This window comes from Ambystoma mexicanum, chromosome 5p, assembly GCF_040938575.1.
Source record: "Ambystoma mexicanum isolate Mex_15411 chromosome 5p, UKY_AmexF1_1, whole genome shotgun sequence".
Lineage (NCBI taxonomy): Eukaryota > Metazoa > Chordata > Amphibia > Caudata > Ambystomatidae > Ambystoma > Ambystoma mexicanum.
The window spans coordinates 847704-864855 of NC_090930.1; the positions used below are offsets into that span (position 1 = coordinate 847704).

A 17152-nucleotide genomic window follows, 5' to 3' on the forward strand; every position below is an offset into this window, starting at 1 on the left:
TGACAAGGGCTGAAGGCAGCCGGAGTGAGGCAGGCTGCAGGGCAGGGAGCCCAGAGGACAAGGGCTAAGGCTGGAAAGCAGCAGAGCGTGATCAGCTGCAATGTAGAGGGTCCGCAGGGCAAGGGCGGAGGCTGGAAAGCAGCAGAGCATGATCAGCTGAAATGTAGAGGGTCCGCAGGGCAAGGGCGGAGGCTGGAAGGCAGCAGAGCGTGATCGGCTGCAATGTGGAGAGTCCGGCAGGGCAAGGGCGGAGGCTGGAAGGCAGCAGAGCGTGATCGGCTGCAATGTGGAGAGCCCGGCAGGGCAAGGGCGGAGGCTGGATGGCAGCAGAGCGTGATCAGCTGCAGTGTGGAGAGCCCAGAGGAGCAGGGCTGTGAGGCAGGGAGCCTGGAAGGCTATGGCTGAAGGCAGCAGGGTGGAGCAAGCAACAAGGCAGGATCCAAGCAGGAGTGAAGGTAAACAGCATACAAGATCCGTAGGAAGACGCGAAAGGTGGAGGAAGGACTCTCAGATGCAAGAGCTGAGCCACTGCAGGCAGCAGCCTTTATACTGCCTAGCCCAGCACAAAGGCAGGCTAATTGGTTGCACCTGGCTAAGCACACCTGCAGGCAATCGGCCACCTCCCTTTCTGTTCCTGGGCTGGTGGAAGCAGGGCAAGTCCCTTGGGCTTCTGGGGGGTGTAGTTCCTTTGATAACCCATAGGAACAGCCAGGAATCGATGCTTGTAGCCAGGTGCATTGTGGTATACGTAGTTTGTGGGAAAAATAATAAAGTTCCCAAAGTAAATATAGATGGATCCAAGAGTCTGTTGCAAATAAATGATAAACAAATAGTCCATATTGAGCGTAAATGGATGCGCCCATGGAGCAGGCATGACAGCCTGGTATGTGGACTGAGGGGCTGGTATGTAGGCTGGGGGAGTGGTATGTGGGCTGGGGGCCTCGTATGTGGGCTGGGGGCCTGGTATGTGGGCTGGGGCAGTGGTATAGGGCCTACTATGTGGGCTGAGGGAGTAGTATGTGGGCTGGGGGCCTGGTATTCGGGCTGGGGCCTGGTATGTGGGCTGGGGGAGTGGTAAGTGGGATGGGGGCCTGGTATGTGGGCTGGGGGCCTGGTATGTGAGCTGGGAGCCTGGTATGTGGGCTGAGGGGCTGGTATGTAGGCTGGGGGGGTGGCATGTGGGCTGGGGGCCTGGTATGTGTGCTGGGGCAGTGGTATAGGGTCTATTATGTGGGCTGGGGGAGTAGTATGTGGGCTGGGGTCCTGGTATGTGGGCTGGTGCCTGGTATGTGGGCTGGGGGAGTGGTATGTGGGTTGGGGGCCTGGTATGTGGGCTGGGGAGTGGTATGTGGGAAGGGCCTGGTATGTGGGCTGAGGACCTGGTATGTGGGCTAGGGGGCTGGTATGTGGGCTGGGGGAGTGGTCATTGGGCTGAGGGCCTGGTATGTGAGGTGAGGGCCTGGTATGTGAGCTGGGGGCCTGATGTGTGGGCTGGGGGAGTGGTGTGTGAGCTGATGGCCTGGTATGTGAGCTGGGGGCCTGGTATGTGAGCTGGGGGCTGTTATGTGAGCTTGGGGCTGTGATATGTGGGCTGGTTACTGTGGTCTAGTGTTCTGTTTGATCTCTGTTGGCAGGGATCTTTGGGGTTGCCATGTGGTAGGTTGGCTGATTACAGATGTCTAGTGTTCTGTTTGATCTCTGTTGCCAGGGATCTTTGGGGTTGTCATGTGGTTTGGTTACAGAGGTCTAGAGTTCTGTTTGATCTCTGTTGGAGGGGTGTTAGGCAGAATCAAATGTAGTACCCTTTGGGAACACCACAGACAATTAAGACTACAGGTGCAAGTACAAATTCACCTTTGGTACAAGCCGGTACTAAACAGTAAAGTGGTAGCGATGGCTGAGCAGCCAGACTTATTTTTTTTTTTATTTGTGTATGTTCCAAACTGGAACTTTACAAAAAGTTGCGTTTGTGTGCGAGGTGACTTAGCAAGGCGGGACCCTGATCATGTTAACGATTTCATTGTTTGTTCAAGGATTTTTACTGTCGCTAAAAGCCAGGTTGTTCGATCACCTCCTATCAATCTATGCCACCATTTTTCTTCGTCCCACCCGCGTTCTTCAGCTGGTAGGTGTTTGAGGTACTTGGATCTGAGTTGCTGGTTTTCAGGACACGACAGAAGCAGGTGTCGAATTGTTTCGGTTTTGGTGTCGCATAGGCAACACTTGCTTTTTTCTGAAAGACCTCTAATGCTACAGATTTCATTCGTAACCAGTAAATTTAACCTTGTCCTTAACAGGGAATTGCGTGCCGACCTGCTGGGGATTGTTTTTAGATATCTCATTGGATCATTTAATTTGCAGTACGATTGGGGGAGTTGGCAGAGCAGTTTGTTTTTTGCTGCTGTCTCTTGTGTTTGTATCCAATCTAGCTCTTTCAATTTCTTGGTCACTCTTACTGGGTTGTTGATGAGGTCTTCTTCAGAGCAGGCGACTGACAATAGTAAAGCCTTGTTGGCAGATTTCCAAGCTGATAGCATTTTCACCTTATCTGCTTGTATTTCTTTGTTTAGCAGACCGTAGATTTCTTGGCTTCCTTCAATAATGCACTTTTGGTATACGCGTAGGGCGTTAATATTGATTTTTGCTGTGAGGGATAGAAGGCTAAGTTCTCGCCGTATTTCTGCAATGGCAGTGGATTGTGGAAGGGAGAGAACCGCCTTACAAAACTGACCTTCTAGCTTCGGCCAGATTTTTTTTGGTATCATAGGCATAGCCTCCACGCCATAGGGGATTGAAGGGACGACTTTTTTCTTATAGAATTCGATAACTGGAATGGTTGAAAATCTCCCAAATTTCTTATCTATCGCCTTTGCTTGCACTGCCATCGTTTTTATTTTCTTTTGGAGATTTTGCTGCATAGAAGTTTCTTGTTTCGAGCTGTCCATTATCACTCCAAGGTATTTGTACTCCGTTACCTTTTCAATCTCGGTATCCTCTGAAAACCATTTGTATGTTTCAGTTCTTTTTTTTTGTCCTCCTTCGAGGATCACAATTTTGTTTTTTTCTTTGTTGATTTTCGGGTTGTTTTCTGAAGTGTAGAGGAGTAGATTGTTTAGCTGTCTTTGAAGACCGATCTGGGTCTGATCAAATAAGGTTAGGTCATCCGCATACAAGAGGCGGCTAATTTTGACGGTAGCCAAAGACGGTGGGAATGATCGAGTCAGGTCTTCAGTTTCTCCGTAGTCGCCAATATAGGCTAGAAACAGTGCTGGGGCTAAGGGGCAGCCTTGTTTCACCCCTCTTCCAGTAGGTATCTCTGCCGAGAGGTTGCCTAGTTGTGACAGTCGCACTCTGAGGGTGGTGTCCGTGTGTAGGGCTTTTATTGGCTGGAAGATCTCTTGTGGACAACTCCATCCCTCCAGTTTTTCCCAAAGGCGAGGCTTGTTAACTAGGTCAAAGGCCTGGGAGAGGTCGATGGATGCTACAAAAATGTGTGGTTTGCCCTCAAGTACCTTGCTTTTTAGGATGCTGATTGTTAATATGTTTGCAGCTGCGCCCGTGTTTCTTTTAAAGCCTGTTTGGAAGATGTCGTTACAGGGCGCCTGCTTTGTCTAGGTTTGAAATCTTTTTAGGAGCAAGCTCCCAAAAATGTTTCCAATACAGTCCAGAAGGGCTATAGGGCGGTATTTGATGGATCGGTGATGTCGCCCTTCTTATAAATCGGGACAATGGTGGCTTTTGTCCAAGATGGCAGAATAGATTTCTGAGATGCGCATCTCTTGAAGATTTTCTTGATGAGAATTGCCGATTCCACAGGGTTTTTTTTCAGGTCTATATTGGATATCCCATCCGGGCCCGCCGCTCGGGAGTTTTTCAGCTTTTTAAGGTGGTCTAAGATTTCATCTTGGTCATCCAGTACAAGCCAATTGATGTCGTCTGGTGTCCTTAGAGGTGATTCCAAGACGGGTGGCGGTTGGAAAAGGGAGTTGAAGTGGTCGGTCCATTTGTGTTCGCCCATGCAGTTTAGAATCAGATTTTTTTTCGAGGGCGTAGCTGTTTTTAACAGAGACCAAAACTTCTTCACTTTGTTTCCGCATATTGTCTTTAACGCGTCTTGCTGGTATAGTTGGTGCCGGTGGTTTTTCGCCCAGTTTCAGTATGTTCTTATTGCGACCCTTAGTTCTTCTTTGTTTTTTGAAGATTTCCCTAACCTTCTTTTCGTCCTTCGCAACTCTCGTCGTTTTTCTACCAGAGGGGCATCGTAGGAGTGTTTTGGGACGTTGAAGGGGGTAGACGGAGCTTTGTTTTTCACCATGTACTGAACTAAAAGACGACCCTAGTCGAGATTTTCTTTGTTTTCGGGGCACCCTCCGGGCGCGTACCTAGCGGTAAATTTTCTGACTGAATCAGCTGTTAATTTCAGGCGGTTTCCCCAGGTGTTTGGTTCGACCCCTAAGGTGTACGGGGCTGGTGGCTTAAAGCTGTTTTGCAAGGACATTGTTAGCTGATTATGGTCACTGTCTTTTGTTTTGAGGACTTCAAAGTCCCTCGCCTTTTCCAGAAGATAGCATGAGACAAAGATGTAGTCAATGGTGGCTTGCAGGGATCCTTGCTCCCAGGTAGGGAGGCAATCCTTTTTTGGAAATGTTGTGTCGATGTTTAATAGTTTTCTTGAAGCCATTAAAGACGACCATTGTTGACCTCTTTTAGCAGCTGGGGTAAGGGTTGTGTTGGTCCGGTCTTGTTGGGAAATTCGTGGCATTGTGCGTTCAGGTCACCACAAATTATGACGAAGGGGACCTGGTGGATAGATTGGATCTCGTCTATAGTTTCTTCCATCATGATCAAATAGGTGTGTTGGTTTATGGCCACCGGGTTCCAATGTGTTCACAATTGCTATTTGCGACACCCTGGAATTCTTAGGCTCATCCCAGTCTATGAGTGCTGCCTGGATTTATAGGTTTGATTGTAGCGTGTCCTTAATCTTCAATCCAATTCCCTGTCGGCACGCTATGAGGAGACCAGAAGTAGGACGACCCAAAAGGCCTTTGTTGGCGGGAGCTAGAATTATGTCATACCCGTCCAAAACCGGTGTTTTGCGTAGCCAGGTCTCTTGGAGACAAATAATGTCGAAAGAAGCCAAATTGGCATCTCCCGGCGACGTGAGTTGAAGGTGTCCTCGGGTGTTCCATGAACAGAAACGTAGGAGAGTTGATTTGTGGTCGGCTGTCGAGTCATCGTTTTCCCTTTGGCGTTGACCTGCGAGTTGCTATTTTCTGGTTTGTGTCAAAGCCCTTGGGAGTCAGGCCCAAAGGCCCTGAAATGTATCTCTTGTTTGGGACTTTGGCAAAGACCTTTCTTTTTCTGAGGTTGATCTGGCGATCAGCTTTCGCACTCGTCGGTTTTCTAAGTCATTTTTCGCTTTGTCGTTATGGATATAGGGTACTCTGTTCTTGACGCTTTCGTCTGTGGTGTTATTTCTTTCCCTCAAACTTTGGGCCGGCGGTGAACTCTGAGTGCATTCAGTGATTTTTGCTGAGTTTTTGTAATTGTACCTTTCATTTGGTGTGTAGTCATGGACGTCTCTTCTGTTTGGTCCAACTGCTGCTTTTCCTCAGTCGTTTTCCTCAGTCGCACTTTGTAAATTGGCACTTTTTTGATCTCTGTTTCGAGATTTCCAGCTTTGGTCCTTCAGAATATAGCCCAAAGTTAGTAGGTCCTCCTTTGCTCGAGATATTTCCTTTTTCGCATTCATAGAAGAGATGTATAAGTAAGCTTTGGCACTTTGGTTTGAGTGGTAAGGGTCCACAATCTTCAGATCGTCAGACTTAATCCGACGGAGGGCTGGAATGAGTACGAACAAGGTGAGTATTCCCCTTCTATTTAGGATTATGTCATCCTTGTTTTCGGCATGTTGTTCCAGTTTTATAGGTGACGTCATCGAGTGCTGTGTCTTCTTGTGGTATTTCTCGTTTCTGGAATTATAGTGCTTCTGAAGATGGGGCAGATTTTCTTCATTAGGCCTTTACCTCGGGCTTCGCCGGTTGCTTGTCTTTGAGTTGCGGTCTGACCGCGCCTTCCGCTCTTCTGGTGTGAAGACTGGTGGCGAGAGTCCGTCCTTCTGCTGATTGAGGAAGGGGAGTGCAGCCTGGTTGAGAAAGAAACTGACCGAAAGCTGGAAGGGATAGGTGACTTCTTTTTTAGATTCTGATGTAACTTTGTCCTTCGGTCTTCTAGTGTACGGAAAGGTGGGGAAGCTTTGTCTTCAATGGTTGGAAGTTGGGCCTGGCAGGAGAGTTTCTCTGGCGTCGCTGTAACTTGAGCCCTTTGGACTTGTTGTCCCTTGTCAAGTGGCGAGGTTGAGTGGTCAATGTCAATATGTTGGGAAATATTCATCAGATGTTCCTCCGCGAGGAAATCTTCCATTGTTTTAGGTGAGGATTTGTTCCCCTTTTGCTTTTCCAGTTGAAGGACAAGAGTTTGCTCCGATCTACTGGACAAAGCGTCCTTTTTATTGGGATGTGAGTCCATTTTCTGGTTTCTCTTTCCCGTGGATTTTTGGGCTTGAAGTAGATTTTTGGTATTGTCTTCTTTCGCTGTGGAGAACATTGGATAAGCTTGATCTTTTTCCTCTGGGATCGGTTTTTGGTGTGGAGGAATGAGAGGGAGGTTGTCTGCCATGTAGATGACGTCTCGATGAGCCGCTCTGCTGTTTTCATCCGATGGAGCACACCGAGGATCTGCAGTGGGTGCTGGTGATAGTAATTGTGGGGATGGCCTTGTTTCGGGCATTAAACCCGGGTGGGATTTTTCTTGGTCTTGAAGTTGGACATCCTTCCGACAATTTTCACCATTGTGATTCTTTTGTCGTTCATCTAGGGCGGTGATGTAACCTTCTAAAAAGATTAATTTTGTATGCATCATCGCTTGTATGGTTGTGTGGTCTTTTAGGTTCTCATTTATCCCTTCGTACAGCTGACATGATGGATAAGATGTCTAACTTTTTTTTCGAAGGAGACTCATTTGGTGTACCAATTTGCTGGGAGTGTCTTTTTGACGATGGAGTTGTTGTATGGCTCTCATTTAGCAGCCTTCTGGCTGTGTGGATATTTGATCATTCTAATGACCCTCGCCTTTCCCGATCTAAGGTCAACTTTTTATTCGTGAGGTCAGAAGGCATGCCCGCCAGGGAATTTTGGATTGACAGCCGGTTTTCAATGCAGGTTGGGCGTGGTTCTTGGTTTAAGGTTCTGAGCCACTGGCCTGTTGTAGCCCCTTTGGACATAGTCAGATCTATGAGGCCATGGGACAAAGTATGTGGTAAGTGTTCAGGTTGTGGCGTTTGGATCACCTGATGTTCGTGCAGCTTGTTAGCATGATTTGGACTTTGGTTTCCCCTTTACTTGACGTTTTGGTCAGGAGTTATTTTTCCCTGATGGTCCTCACTTTCCTCCCGGATTCTGTAGCTTGTTGATGTCAGGCTTTCTATAGCCCTAATAGGTGGAGCAGGGGATGAAGAGCCAAGTTGATGGGAGGGAGGTTTGTTCAGAGGTTTGAGTACCAGGGGGCACGGGAGATGTCTGTGTGGCACCTTAGGTACCTTGGAAGCTTTGTGATCCTTTGAAGGCGGCTCTGTGGCCAGAGCCCTTCTTCTGGCTTTTTGTGGTGGTTGGAAAAACATGACAGCCTCTAAGATTTCCTCGTCTGTGAGGTCTTCTTGTCGACGTTGTGGATCAGGAGCGAAAGAGTTGAAAAAATCAGTTACTAGGCTTGCCACTGATGGCTTAGTTGATTCTGGTTTCCAAGATTTTTTATTTGCTTTTTGTCCAGAGATTTTTGTTGAAGAAGTCGGCAGGGCTGCGGTTGATTTTTTCTGTAATTTTGGTTTTGAATTCCCTTTCATTTTTGAGTGCCGCTTTTTCCATTTTTGGGGTGACGCTATCTCACTCCAGTGACGTTTTTTTGATTTCGAAGGTCGTGGAGGTTGGGGTGCCTCTGTGTGGTGGACGTCTGTGGAGCCTTGGTCTTTTGTGGCTAGCTGCTCATGTCCAGTGGAGTCGTCTTGTAGCAGGGGTCGTAACCCGCAAGGGGAAAATTGAGCTTTTTGGAGCGGGCCCGAGTGGACTTGAGCAACTTTTTGTATCTGGTTATTATAGCCACTTGAGTTTGGGACCAGATGGGCTTCCGTGTTTGTTTTGAAATATGCACTGTTATCCCCCTCGTGTGCAATTTCCTTTTGTAAGGTTGCGCCCAGCTCTGTGGAAGAGTTTGCAGTCATGAGGGGGAGGGGCCTGGCTTTGCCCCGACATTCCAGCTCCGTCCTCAGTTCGGCAGCAGGGGAAGCCGCAGTGTCCTCGTCGGAAGCCGCCCCCGTCACAACCCGAGGCTGCAGCTTCACTATCCGGCCTCCAGCGGGCTCTCCCCCCGCTCACGGACCTCGGTCCTCCCTCCGGAGGCCACCGGGGACCGAAGCTGTTGGGAGAGTTGCCGCGACAGAGATGACAGGGGCGGGAGGCGCGAAGCCAGATGCGCCTCCGAAAGTGAGCAGTCTCTTTCCTCTTCCAGGTCAGTGCTCCCTCGGACCTTGAGGGAGGGGAGTCTCGTGGGGAGCAGGGCTTTGTTTTCCACCCATCCTGGCAAAGATTGCACGGCGGGAGTATGGGGTAGATCGACGCCTCTTTGGATCAAGTTTGAAGCTGGGAGTTTCAGAGGCAGGCGATTTTGTGTTTGTTTGTTTGAGGGTAAACGAGGGGGCGTGCTTCGAAGCAGGCGGCCTTCTTCCTTACCCATAGTGTTAAGGTCGTTTTCCGAAACCAGCCGGTTTGCACGGTCTGGTGCCATGGCAGCCATGCACAGACTGCAATAGACTGCACATTCAAAGCCACACTCCGCGGCCCGCTCCGCGGTGTGGTGAAGGTCTTGAAGCACCCACAGGAGCAATAGAGACTGGAGAGTGACTGCAATAGACTTCACACTCAAAGCCACACTCCGCGGCCCGCTCCGCGGTGTGGTGAAGGTCTTGAAGCACAGCAGCAGTAGCAGCTCCTCCCACAGGAGCAATAGAGACTGGGGAGTGACTGCAATAGACTGCACACTCGAAGCCACACTCCGCGGCCCGCTCCACGGTGTGGTGAAGGTCTTGAAGCACAGCAGCAGTAGCAGCTCCTCCCACAGGAGCAATAGAGACTGGAGAGTGACTGCAATAGACTGCACACTCGAAGCCACACTCCGCTCACAGTAAAGTGAGCAGTATCAGAAGTTACACAAAGGAAAGCAATGACTATGGTTCAAGCAAATACTGACTCAAGGTTTCTGAGTAAAAGAATATAAATTTATTTTCACATCAGTAGAAAACAGTTCACTATTATAAAGCAGTAGAAAAATCACTGTCTTAATACACTACACCACACCCAATGAATTCTGGACAAGTTAAGCTCAAAATGAAGTGTGAGCAAAATGGCACTCCAGCAATTTAAATAGGAAGGGAAAGACAAGGTTATTCACAATTAAGAAGTACCAACAAGTAAGTAGGCAGGGCAATCTAGAAAAGGCGGGCTACCATGAGGATTCAAATCAATAAGCCTGGGCCAATGTCAATGGTTCAGTGTCTTTGCAGAGGATCACACAATTCAGAGTAGTTTGCGGTTAAGTCTTTGCCAAGAGTTCGAAATGAAGTTGGTCAGAAGGAAAGTTATTTAAAAGAGTAGAGAAGGACAAGCCCTCTGACTGGAGAAAGATTTCAAACACTTTCACCGCTTTCGGACGGAACGAACCACCCGATTTCAACAGTACCTTAAATGAAGAAGGAGGCTGTAGCTGAGGCAGATCCTGCAGGCCCACGGTTCCTGAAGCGACTGTCGGACTGACACGAAGGCGGAAGACTGGAGGGTCCTGCACTGCCCAGGGAAGAAACCAGCAGCGGAGCACAGCAACAAATAAAAGGTGCGTTTCCTTAAAACCCAAACAGGGTCTGAGCTTCCTGGCTATCCGGTTCACTGCAGCTGTGCACAGCAAATTCGACCAGGAGAGGGAGGCCTTGCTTGGTGTTTGGGTGAACTGGTTGGTCCCACCAGCTCAGGGGAAGAATATTCCTTGCAGATCTTCTCTGTCGTCGAAGTTTGGAGATTCGGACCTGCAGCAGGGCTTCACCGGGAGGTTCAGTTGTGGTAGTGGTCCTCTTCCTTCAGCTTCTCTTCGGTTCTCTTGTTCCAGTGGCGACTCTGCCTTCCTAGTCCCAGAGACCTGCTTTTTATGCAGTTTTCCCCCATTCACATAGCCTGGCTGTGAATCACACAGCAGGGTGGCTGTTCTGGCAGAACAGACACCTAGCCAATCATACAGGAGTGCGACTTGGGTTACCAAGGGAACCCATGGCAGGGGTACTAAAACCCCTCCCTCCCATCCTGCCTACCCAGACTTTCAGGTGCCTGGACGAGGTCTTCTGTGCAGAAGCTCGCCAAAGGACAGTGAACAAAGGAACCAAACCTGGTTTGGCACGCAGAGTAAAACACGAGAACGACTTTCACAAAAAGAAATGGTGAATAAACCCAGCCGGAACCAAATTAAAGTAAATGTGGGCCAGCGGGTTTAAGTTTGAGGCTACCAAGATAGCCTAAAACAGTACCAAGGCTATATAAATATACTGCGGTAGGAAAAATATGGTATCTACCACTGCCACCAGCCAAATCTTAATGAAAAGGGAACAAAACAATGTTCCATGAGAGACAGACAAAAAGGGATAACTATTAACCCTTTCCAGTAGTCTATATAAGATAGGTGGTACTGGGTCTGTGAGTTTAAAAAGACTAATAAAGTCAAAGGCAACTTTACATGTTCTTGAAGACAGGAGTCAGTCCCAGAAAATGGATTTTAGAGTGGGAAGTGTGAAAAAGACAACCCTGTGTCACTGCACTAAGGGTGCTGTGTAACACACAGTAAAAAGATGATGCCTATGGAGTAGGTGAGTCTCCACAGCCTATGAACACAAACATGTTAAACACACACAGCAAAACACATGTAAGAGTGGGAAAAATGCTCACACTCTTACCAGGTGAAAGAAAGAAATCCTAGAAATCCAGAAAAGCTGCTGAGGGACTCAGTAGGTAAGGGAAATAAGCATTTCTGGAGAATTATCCCTAACAATGGGATCTCTGGGTTGCCATGAGGTATAGGGGCTGGTTACAGAGGTCTAGTGTTCTGTTTGGTCTCTGCTGGAAGGGATCTTTGGGTTGCCATGTGGTACGTGGGCTGGTTACAGAGGTCTAGTGTTCTGTTTGATCTCTGCTGGCGGGTATCTTTGGGTTGCCATGTGCTACGTGAGCTGGTTACAGAGGTCTAGTGTTCTGTTTGATCTCTGTTGGAGGGGATCTTTGGGTTGCCATGTGGCATGTGGGCTAGTTACAGAGGTCTAGTGTTCTGTTTGATCTCTGCTGGCGGGTATCTTTGGGTTGCCATGTGCTACGTGAGCTGGTTACAGAGGTCTAGTGTTCTGTTTGATCTCTGTTGGCGGGGATCTCTGGGTTGCCATGTGGTACGTGGGCTGGTTACAGAGGTCTAGTGTTCTGTTTGATCTCTGTTGGCGGGGATCTATGGGTTGCCATGTGGAATGTGGGCTGGTTACAGAGGTCTAGTTTTCTGTTTGATCTCTGTTGGCAGGGATCTTTGGGTTGCCATGTGGTATATGGGCTAGTTACAGAGGTCTAGTTTTCTGTTTGGTCTCTGCTGGAAGGGATCTTTGGGTTGCCATGTGGTACGTGGACAGGTTACAGAGGTCCAGTGTTTTGTTTGATCTCTGTTGGGAGGGATCTTTGGGTTGCCATGTGGTATTTGGGCTGGTTACAGAGGTCTAGTGTTCTGTTTAATTTCTGTTGGCAGGGATCTTTGGGTTGCCATGTGGTACGTGGGCTGGTTACAGAGGTCTAATGATTTGTTTGATCTCTGTTGGCGGGGATATTTGGGTTGCCATGTGCTAAGTGGGCTGGTTACAGAGGTCTAGTATTCTGTTGGCGGGCATCTTTGGGTTGCCATGTGGTACGTGGGCTGGTTACAGAGGTCTAGTGTTCTGTTTGATCTCTGTTGGCAGGGATCTCTGGGTTGCCATGTGGTATGTGGGCTGGCTGCAGAGGTCTAGTGTTCTGGTTGATCTATATAGGGGGGGATCTTTGGGTTGCCATGTGGTACGTGGGTTTGTTACAGAGGTCTAATGTTCTGTTTGTTCTCTTGGCGGGGATATTTGGGTTGCCATGTGGCACGTGGGCTGGTTACAGAGGTCTAGTGTTCTGTTTGTTCTCTGCTGGCGGGGATATTTGGGTTGCCATGTGGCACGTGGGCTGGTTACAGAGGTCTAGTGTTCTGTTTGTTCTCTGTTGGCGGGGATATTTGGGTTGCCATGAGCAAGTGATAAAGTGGCTCTTCATATAATGAGTGGAAGTTGCGAATGTTAATGCAAGAAGGTTAGTGGATGACCCGGTTGGCAGTTGCACATGGAAACACAGTCTTCCTTTTAGATTGTTAATGGTTGTGGGTCTCTCCTTGGCTTATTCTATAATCCCCTCACTCCAGTCTACAAAACGACTGCATCGCAAATTGGGGATTGGAAAATATACTGCCCATCACTTTCCAAGAGTGTGGCAAAAAACGATAATGCATAATTTGGTCAATACCTTGTGGCAATCAGTAGCCTGCCACAAAGCTTGACCCCCCTATATATGTGGGTGTGGAGAACACAGTCACTGTACCTGGTTCGTCGCGTCCTGCCTCGCTTCCAGCTGCAGCGCCAGTTTCTGCAATGGAACAAACATAGGGTGTAAACTTTTTCCGAATATTTGGCAATTTGAATAAATCTCATGTCAGTCACATTATACAAACACACCAATCAGAATTCAGAACGTTTTCGATGCCCTATACATTCCTTTACTTGCCTGGTGCATAGGGCCTCCAAATGGGAACTTGTGATGCATGTTTTCTTTGTGGGGCCTTGTTAGGCAGAATCGTATGCAGTACCCTTTGGGAACACCACACACAATTAAGACCACAAGTGACAGTACACATTCACCTTTGGTGCAAGCCTGTACTACACAGTAAAGTTGTAGCAATGGCTGAGCAGCCAGACTTATCTCAAGAGGAAAGTGAGCAGTATCAGAAGTTACACCAAGGACAGCAATTAGTAGGATTCAAACAAACACTGACTTAAGGTTTCTGAGTAAAAGAATATACATTTATTTACACATTCATTTGTAAAACAGATCACCCAAGTAAAGCAGCAGAAAATCACACTCTTAATACACTACACCACACCCAATCAATTCTGGACAAGTTAAGCTCAAAATGAAGTGTGAGCAAAATGGCACACTAGCAATTTAAAAGGGAGGGAAAGGACAAGGTTATCAAAAATCAACAACACCAACAAGTAATAGGCAGGGCAATTTAGAAAAGGCTTACTACAACTAGGATTCAAGTCAATAGGCCTGGGCCAATGTTAATGGTTCAGAGTCTTTGCAGAGCATCACACAGTTCGGAGTAGTTTGCCAAGAGTTCAAAACGAAGTTGTTCGGAGGAAAAATTATTTAAACGAGTAGAGAAAGACGAAAGGGAGGTGAAAGATTTCAAACACTTTCACTGCAGTCGGACGGAACGAACGACCGGATTTGAACAGTACCTTAAATGAAGAAGAATGCTGTAGCTGAGGTGGTAGTTCTTGGCAGTTCCTGCTGACTCACGGTTCCTGAAGCGACTGTCAGACTGACAAGAAGGAGGAAGACTGAAGGGCCTTGTGCTGCCCAGGGAAGAAGACAGCAGTAGAGCAAAGCGACAAATAAAAGGTGCTCTCCTTACAAGCAAAAATGGACTCTCTCTCACTGGCTATCCGGTTTCCTGTAGCACAGCAAATTCAACCAGGCTGAAGAGGAGGTCCAAGGACTTTGTGAGCTGGTTGGTCCCACCGGGCTCAAGGGGAGAAGACTCCTTGCGGATCTTCACTGTCGTCGAAGTTTCATGCGATTCGGACCTGCAGCAGGGCTTCACCGGGATGTCCAGTAGTTGCAGCAGTCGTCTTCCTTCAGCTCCTCGTTGGTTCTCCCGTTCCAGTGGATATTCTGCCTTCCAAGTCCCAGAGACCTGCTTTTAAGCAGTTTTCCCCCATCCACACAGCCAGGCTGTCAATCACACAGCAGGGTTGCTGTCCTGGCAGGACAGCCAACTAGCCAATCAAACTAAAGTGTTACTTGGGTCTCCAAGGAGACCCCGTGCAGGAGGCCTAAAACCCCTCCCTCACATCCTGTCCACCCAGACACTCAGGCGCCTAAGGAGGGCTTCTGTGCAGAAGCCCGCCAAAGGACGGCGAACAAAGGAACCAAACCTGGTTTGATGTTGCAGAGTAAAGCAAGAGAAAGACCTTTACAAAAAGAAATGGTGAATAAACCCGACCGGAACCAAATAAAATTAAAAGGGGTCCAGCGGATTAAAGTTCGAGGCTACCACCATAGCCTCTAACAGTACTGAGGCTATTTTCATAGCTCGCAGTAAAATAAAAATGGTAGATACCACTGCCACCAGCCAAATCTTAGAGAAAGGGGAACGAAGTAATGTTCCGTGACAGACAGACAAAAAGGGATAACTATTAACCCTTCCAGTACTCTATGGAAGATAGTTTGTACGGCGTCTGTACATTTTTAAAAAGACTAGTGAAGTCAATGGTAACTTTACATGTTCTGGGAGACAGTAGTCAGTCCCAGAAAATTGAGTTGTATCAGTGGAAAGTCTAAAAGACAACCCTGTGTCACTGCGCTAAAGGTGCTGTGTGAAGTAAAAAGATGATGCCAATGGAGTAGGTGAGACTCCATAGTCCATGAGCACAAAATGTACAACAAATAGCCTAAAGCACTTGTAAGAGTGGGGAAAAAAGGCTCAAACTCTTACCAGGAGAATAGTTTAAATCCTAGAAAACCAGCAAAGCTGCTGAGGGACTCAGTAGGTAAGGGAAATTAGCCATTCTGGAGAATTCTCCCTAACAAGCCTTGGGAGGGCCTCCTCAGAGCTCTTTGTTTTACTGTATGATGGAGGAAGAGCTTGGAGGCTGGCGGTCAATGGTAATATATTGTACCTGCCCTGTAGAATGTTTAATGTCTCTGGGGGTGGGCGATTGGCTACCTTTCATTCTGTGGTAAAATGTGTTCAGTGGAATTACCCTTTTCTAGGAGTTTCCTGCCAAAATTTCAATTTTTCACAATTTTCGTTTCTGCAAAAATTAACTTTCAGATGTGTCGCCTCCTTAAAGAGAAAAGGAAGACTCAATGGGCCTCATCACGACTTGGGCGGTAACCCTTAAAATCGGCGGTAAGGCTCTTAGCGCCGATTTTAAGGGTCCGTCGGATCACGACTCCAAATACCGCCGGCGCCATTACAGCCGGCGCAAGTACAGCCGGCTGTACAAGCGCCGGCCATAACAGCGCCAGGAACCGTTTGTGTTAAAACATCACCAATCACGAGTACGGCGTTGGCGCTATTAGTGCCATAAAAGCGGCGGACAATCCGCCGAAAATACCTCCAGCAAAAAGCTGGAGATAACAGAACACAGGCCACAGCAATAAGGGCCCAGGTGGAACCACTGCAAATCAGAGGCCTACAAAGGATCCACCCATGCACAACACACCCTCCCCAACACCATTTCACCAGCAGGAGCAGGGAGGAGACAGCAATAAGGACTCAGGTGGACCCACTGCAAATCAGAGGCCTACAAAGGAGCCACCCATGCACAACACACCCTCCCCAACACCATAAAACCAGCAGGAGCAGGGAGGAGACAGCAATAAGGACTCAGGTGGACCCACTGCAAATCAGAGGCCTACAAAGGAGCCACCCATGCACAACACACCCTCCCCAACACCATAAAACCAGCAGGAGCAGGGAGGAGACAGCAATAAAGGCCCAGGTGAAACCAATGCACACAGGAGGCCTACAAAGGACCCTCCCATACACGGCACACCCTTCCCAACACCATTACACCAGCAGGAGCAGGGAGGAGACAGCAATAAGGACCCGGGTGGAACCAGTGCAAATCAGAGGCCTACAAAGGACCCACCCATGCACAACACACCCTCCCCAACACCATTTCACCAGCAGGAGCAGGGAGGAGACAGCAATAAGGACTCAGGTGGACCCACTGCAAATCAGAGGCCTACAAAGGAGCCACCCATGCACAACACACCCTCCCCAACACCATAAAACCAGCAGGAGCAGGGAGGAGACAGCAATAAAGGCCCAGGTGAAACCAATGCACACAGGAGGCCTACAAAGGACCCTCCCATACACGGCACACACTCCCCAACACCATTACACCAGCAGGAGCAGGGAGGAGACAGCAATAAGGGCCCAGGTGGAACCAATGCAAACCAGAGGCCTGCAGAAGACCCACCCATGCACAACACACCCTCTTCAACACCATTACACCAGCAGGAGCAGGGAGGAGACAGCAATAAGGACCCGGGTGGAACCAGTGCAAATCAGAGGGCTACAAAGGACCCACCCATGCACAACACACCCTCCCCAACACCATTTCACCAGCAGGAGCAGGGAGGAGACAGCAATAAGGACTCAGGTGGACCCACTGCAAATCAGAGGCCTACAAAAGAGCCACCCATGCACAACACACCCTCCCCAACACCATAAAACCAGCAGGAGCAGGGAGGAGACAGCAATAAAGGCCCAGGTGAAACCAATGCACACAGGAGGCCTACAAAGGACCCTCCCATACACGGCACACCCTCCCCAACACCATTACACCAGCAGGAGCAGGGAGGAGGCAGCAATAAGGGCCCAGGTGGAACCAATGCAAACCAGAGGCCTGCAGAAGACCCACCCATGCACAACACACCCTCCCCAACACCATAACACCAGCAGGAGCAGGGAGGAGACAGCAATAAGGACCCAGGTGAGATCAATGCAAATCAGAGGCCTACAAAGGACCCACCCATGCACAACACACCCTCCCCAACACCATTACACCAGCAGGAGCAGGGAGGAGACAGCAATAAGGACCCAGGTGAGACCAATGCAAATCAGAGGCCTACAAAGGACCCACCCATGCACAACACACCCTCCCCAACACCATTACACCAACAGGAGCAGGGACGAGATAGCAATAAGGGCCCAGGTG

The 17152-nt window shown here is 48.7% G+C and overlaps 1 protein-coding gene across 1 annotated transcript in view; it reads right to left on the minus strand.

Moving 5' to 3' along the window:
- LOC138481610 (GLIPR1-like protein 1) overlaps positions 1–17152 on the minus strand; it is a 1920818-nt gene that overhangs the window by 198497 nt on the left and 1705169 nt on the right. Inside the window, exon 6 of the mRNA XM_069613805.1 lies at positions 12738–12782. Coding sequence (XP_069469906.1) covers positions 12738–12782 — 45 coding nt within the window. The remainder of the gene's footprint in view (positions 1–12737; positions 12783–17152) is intronic.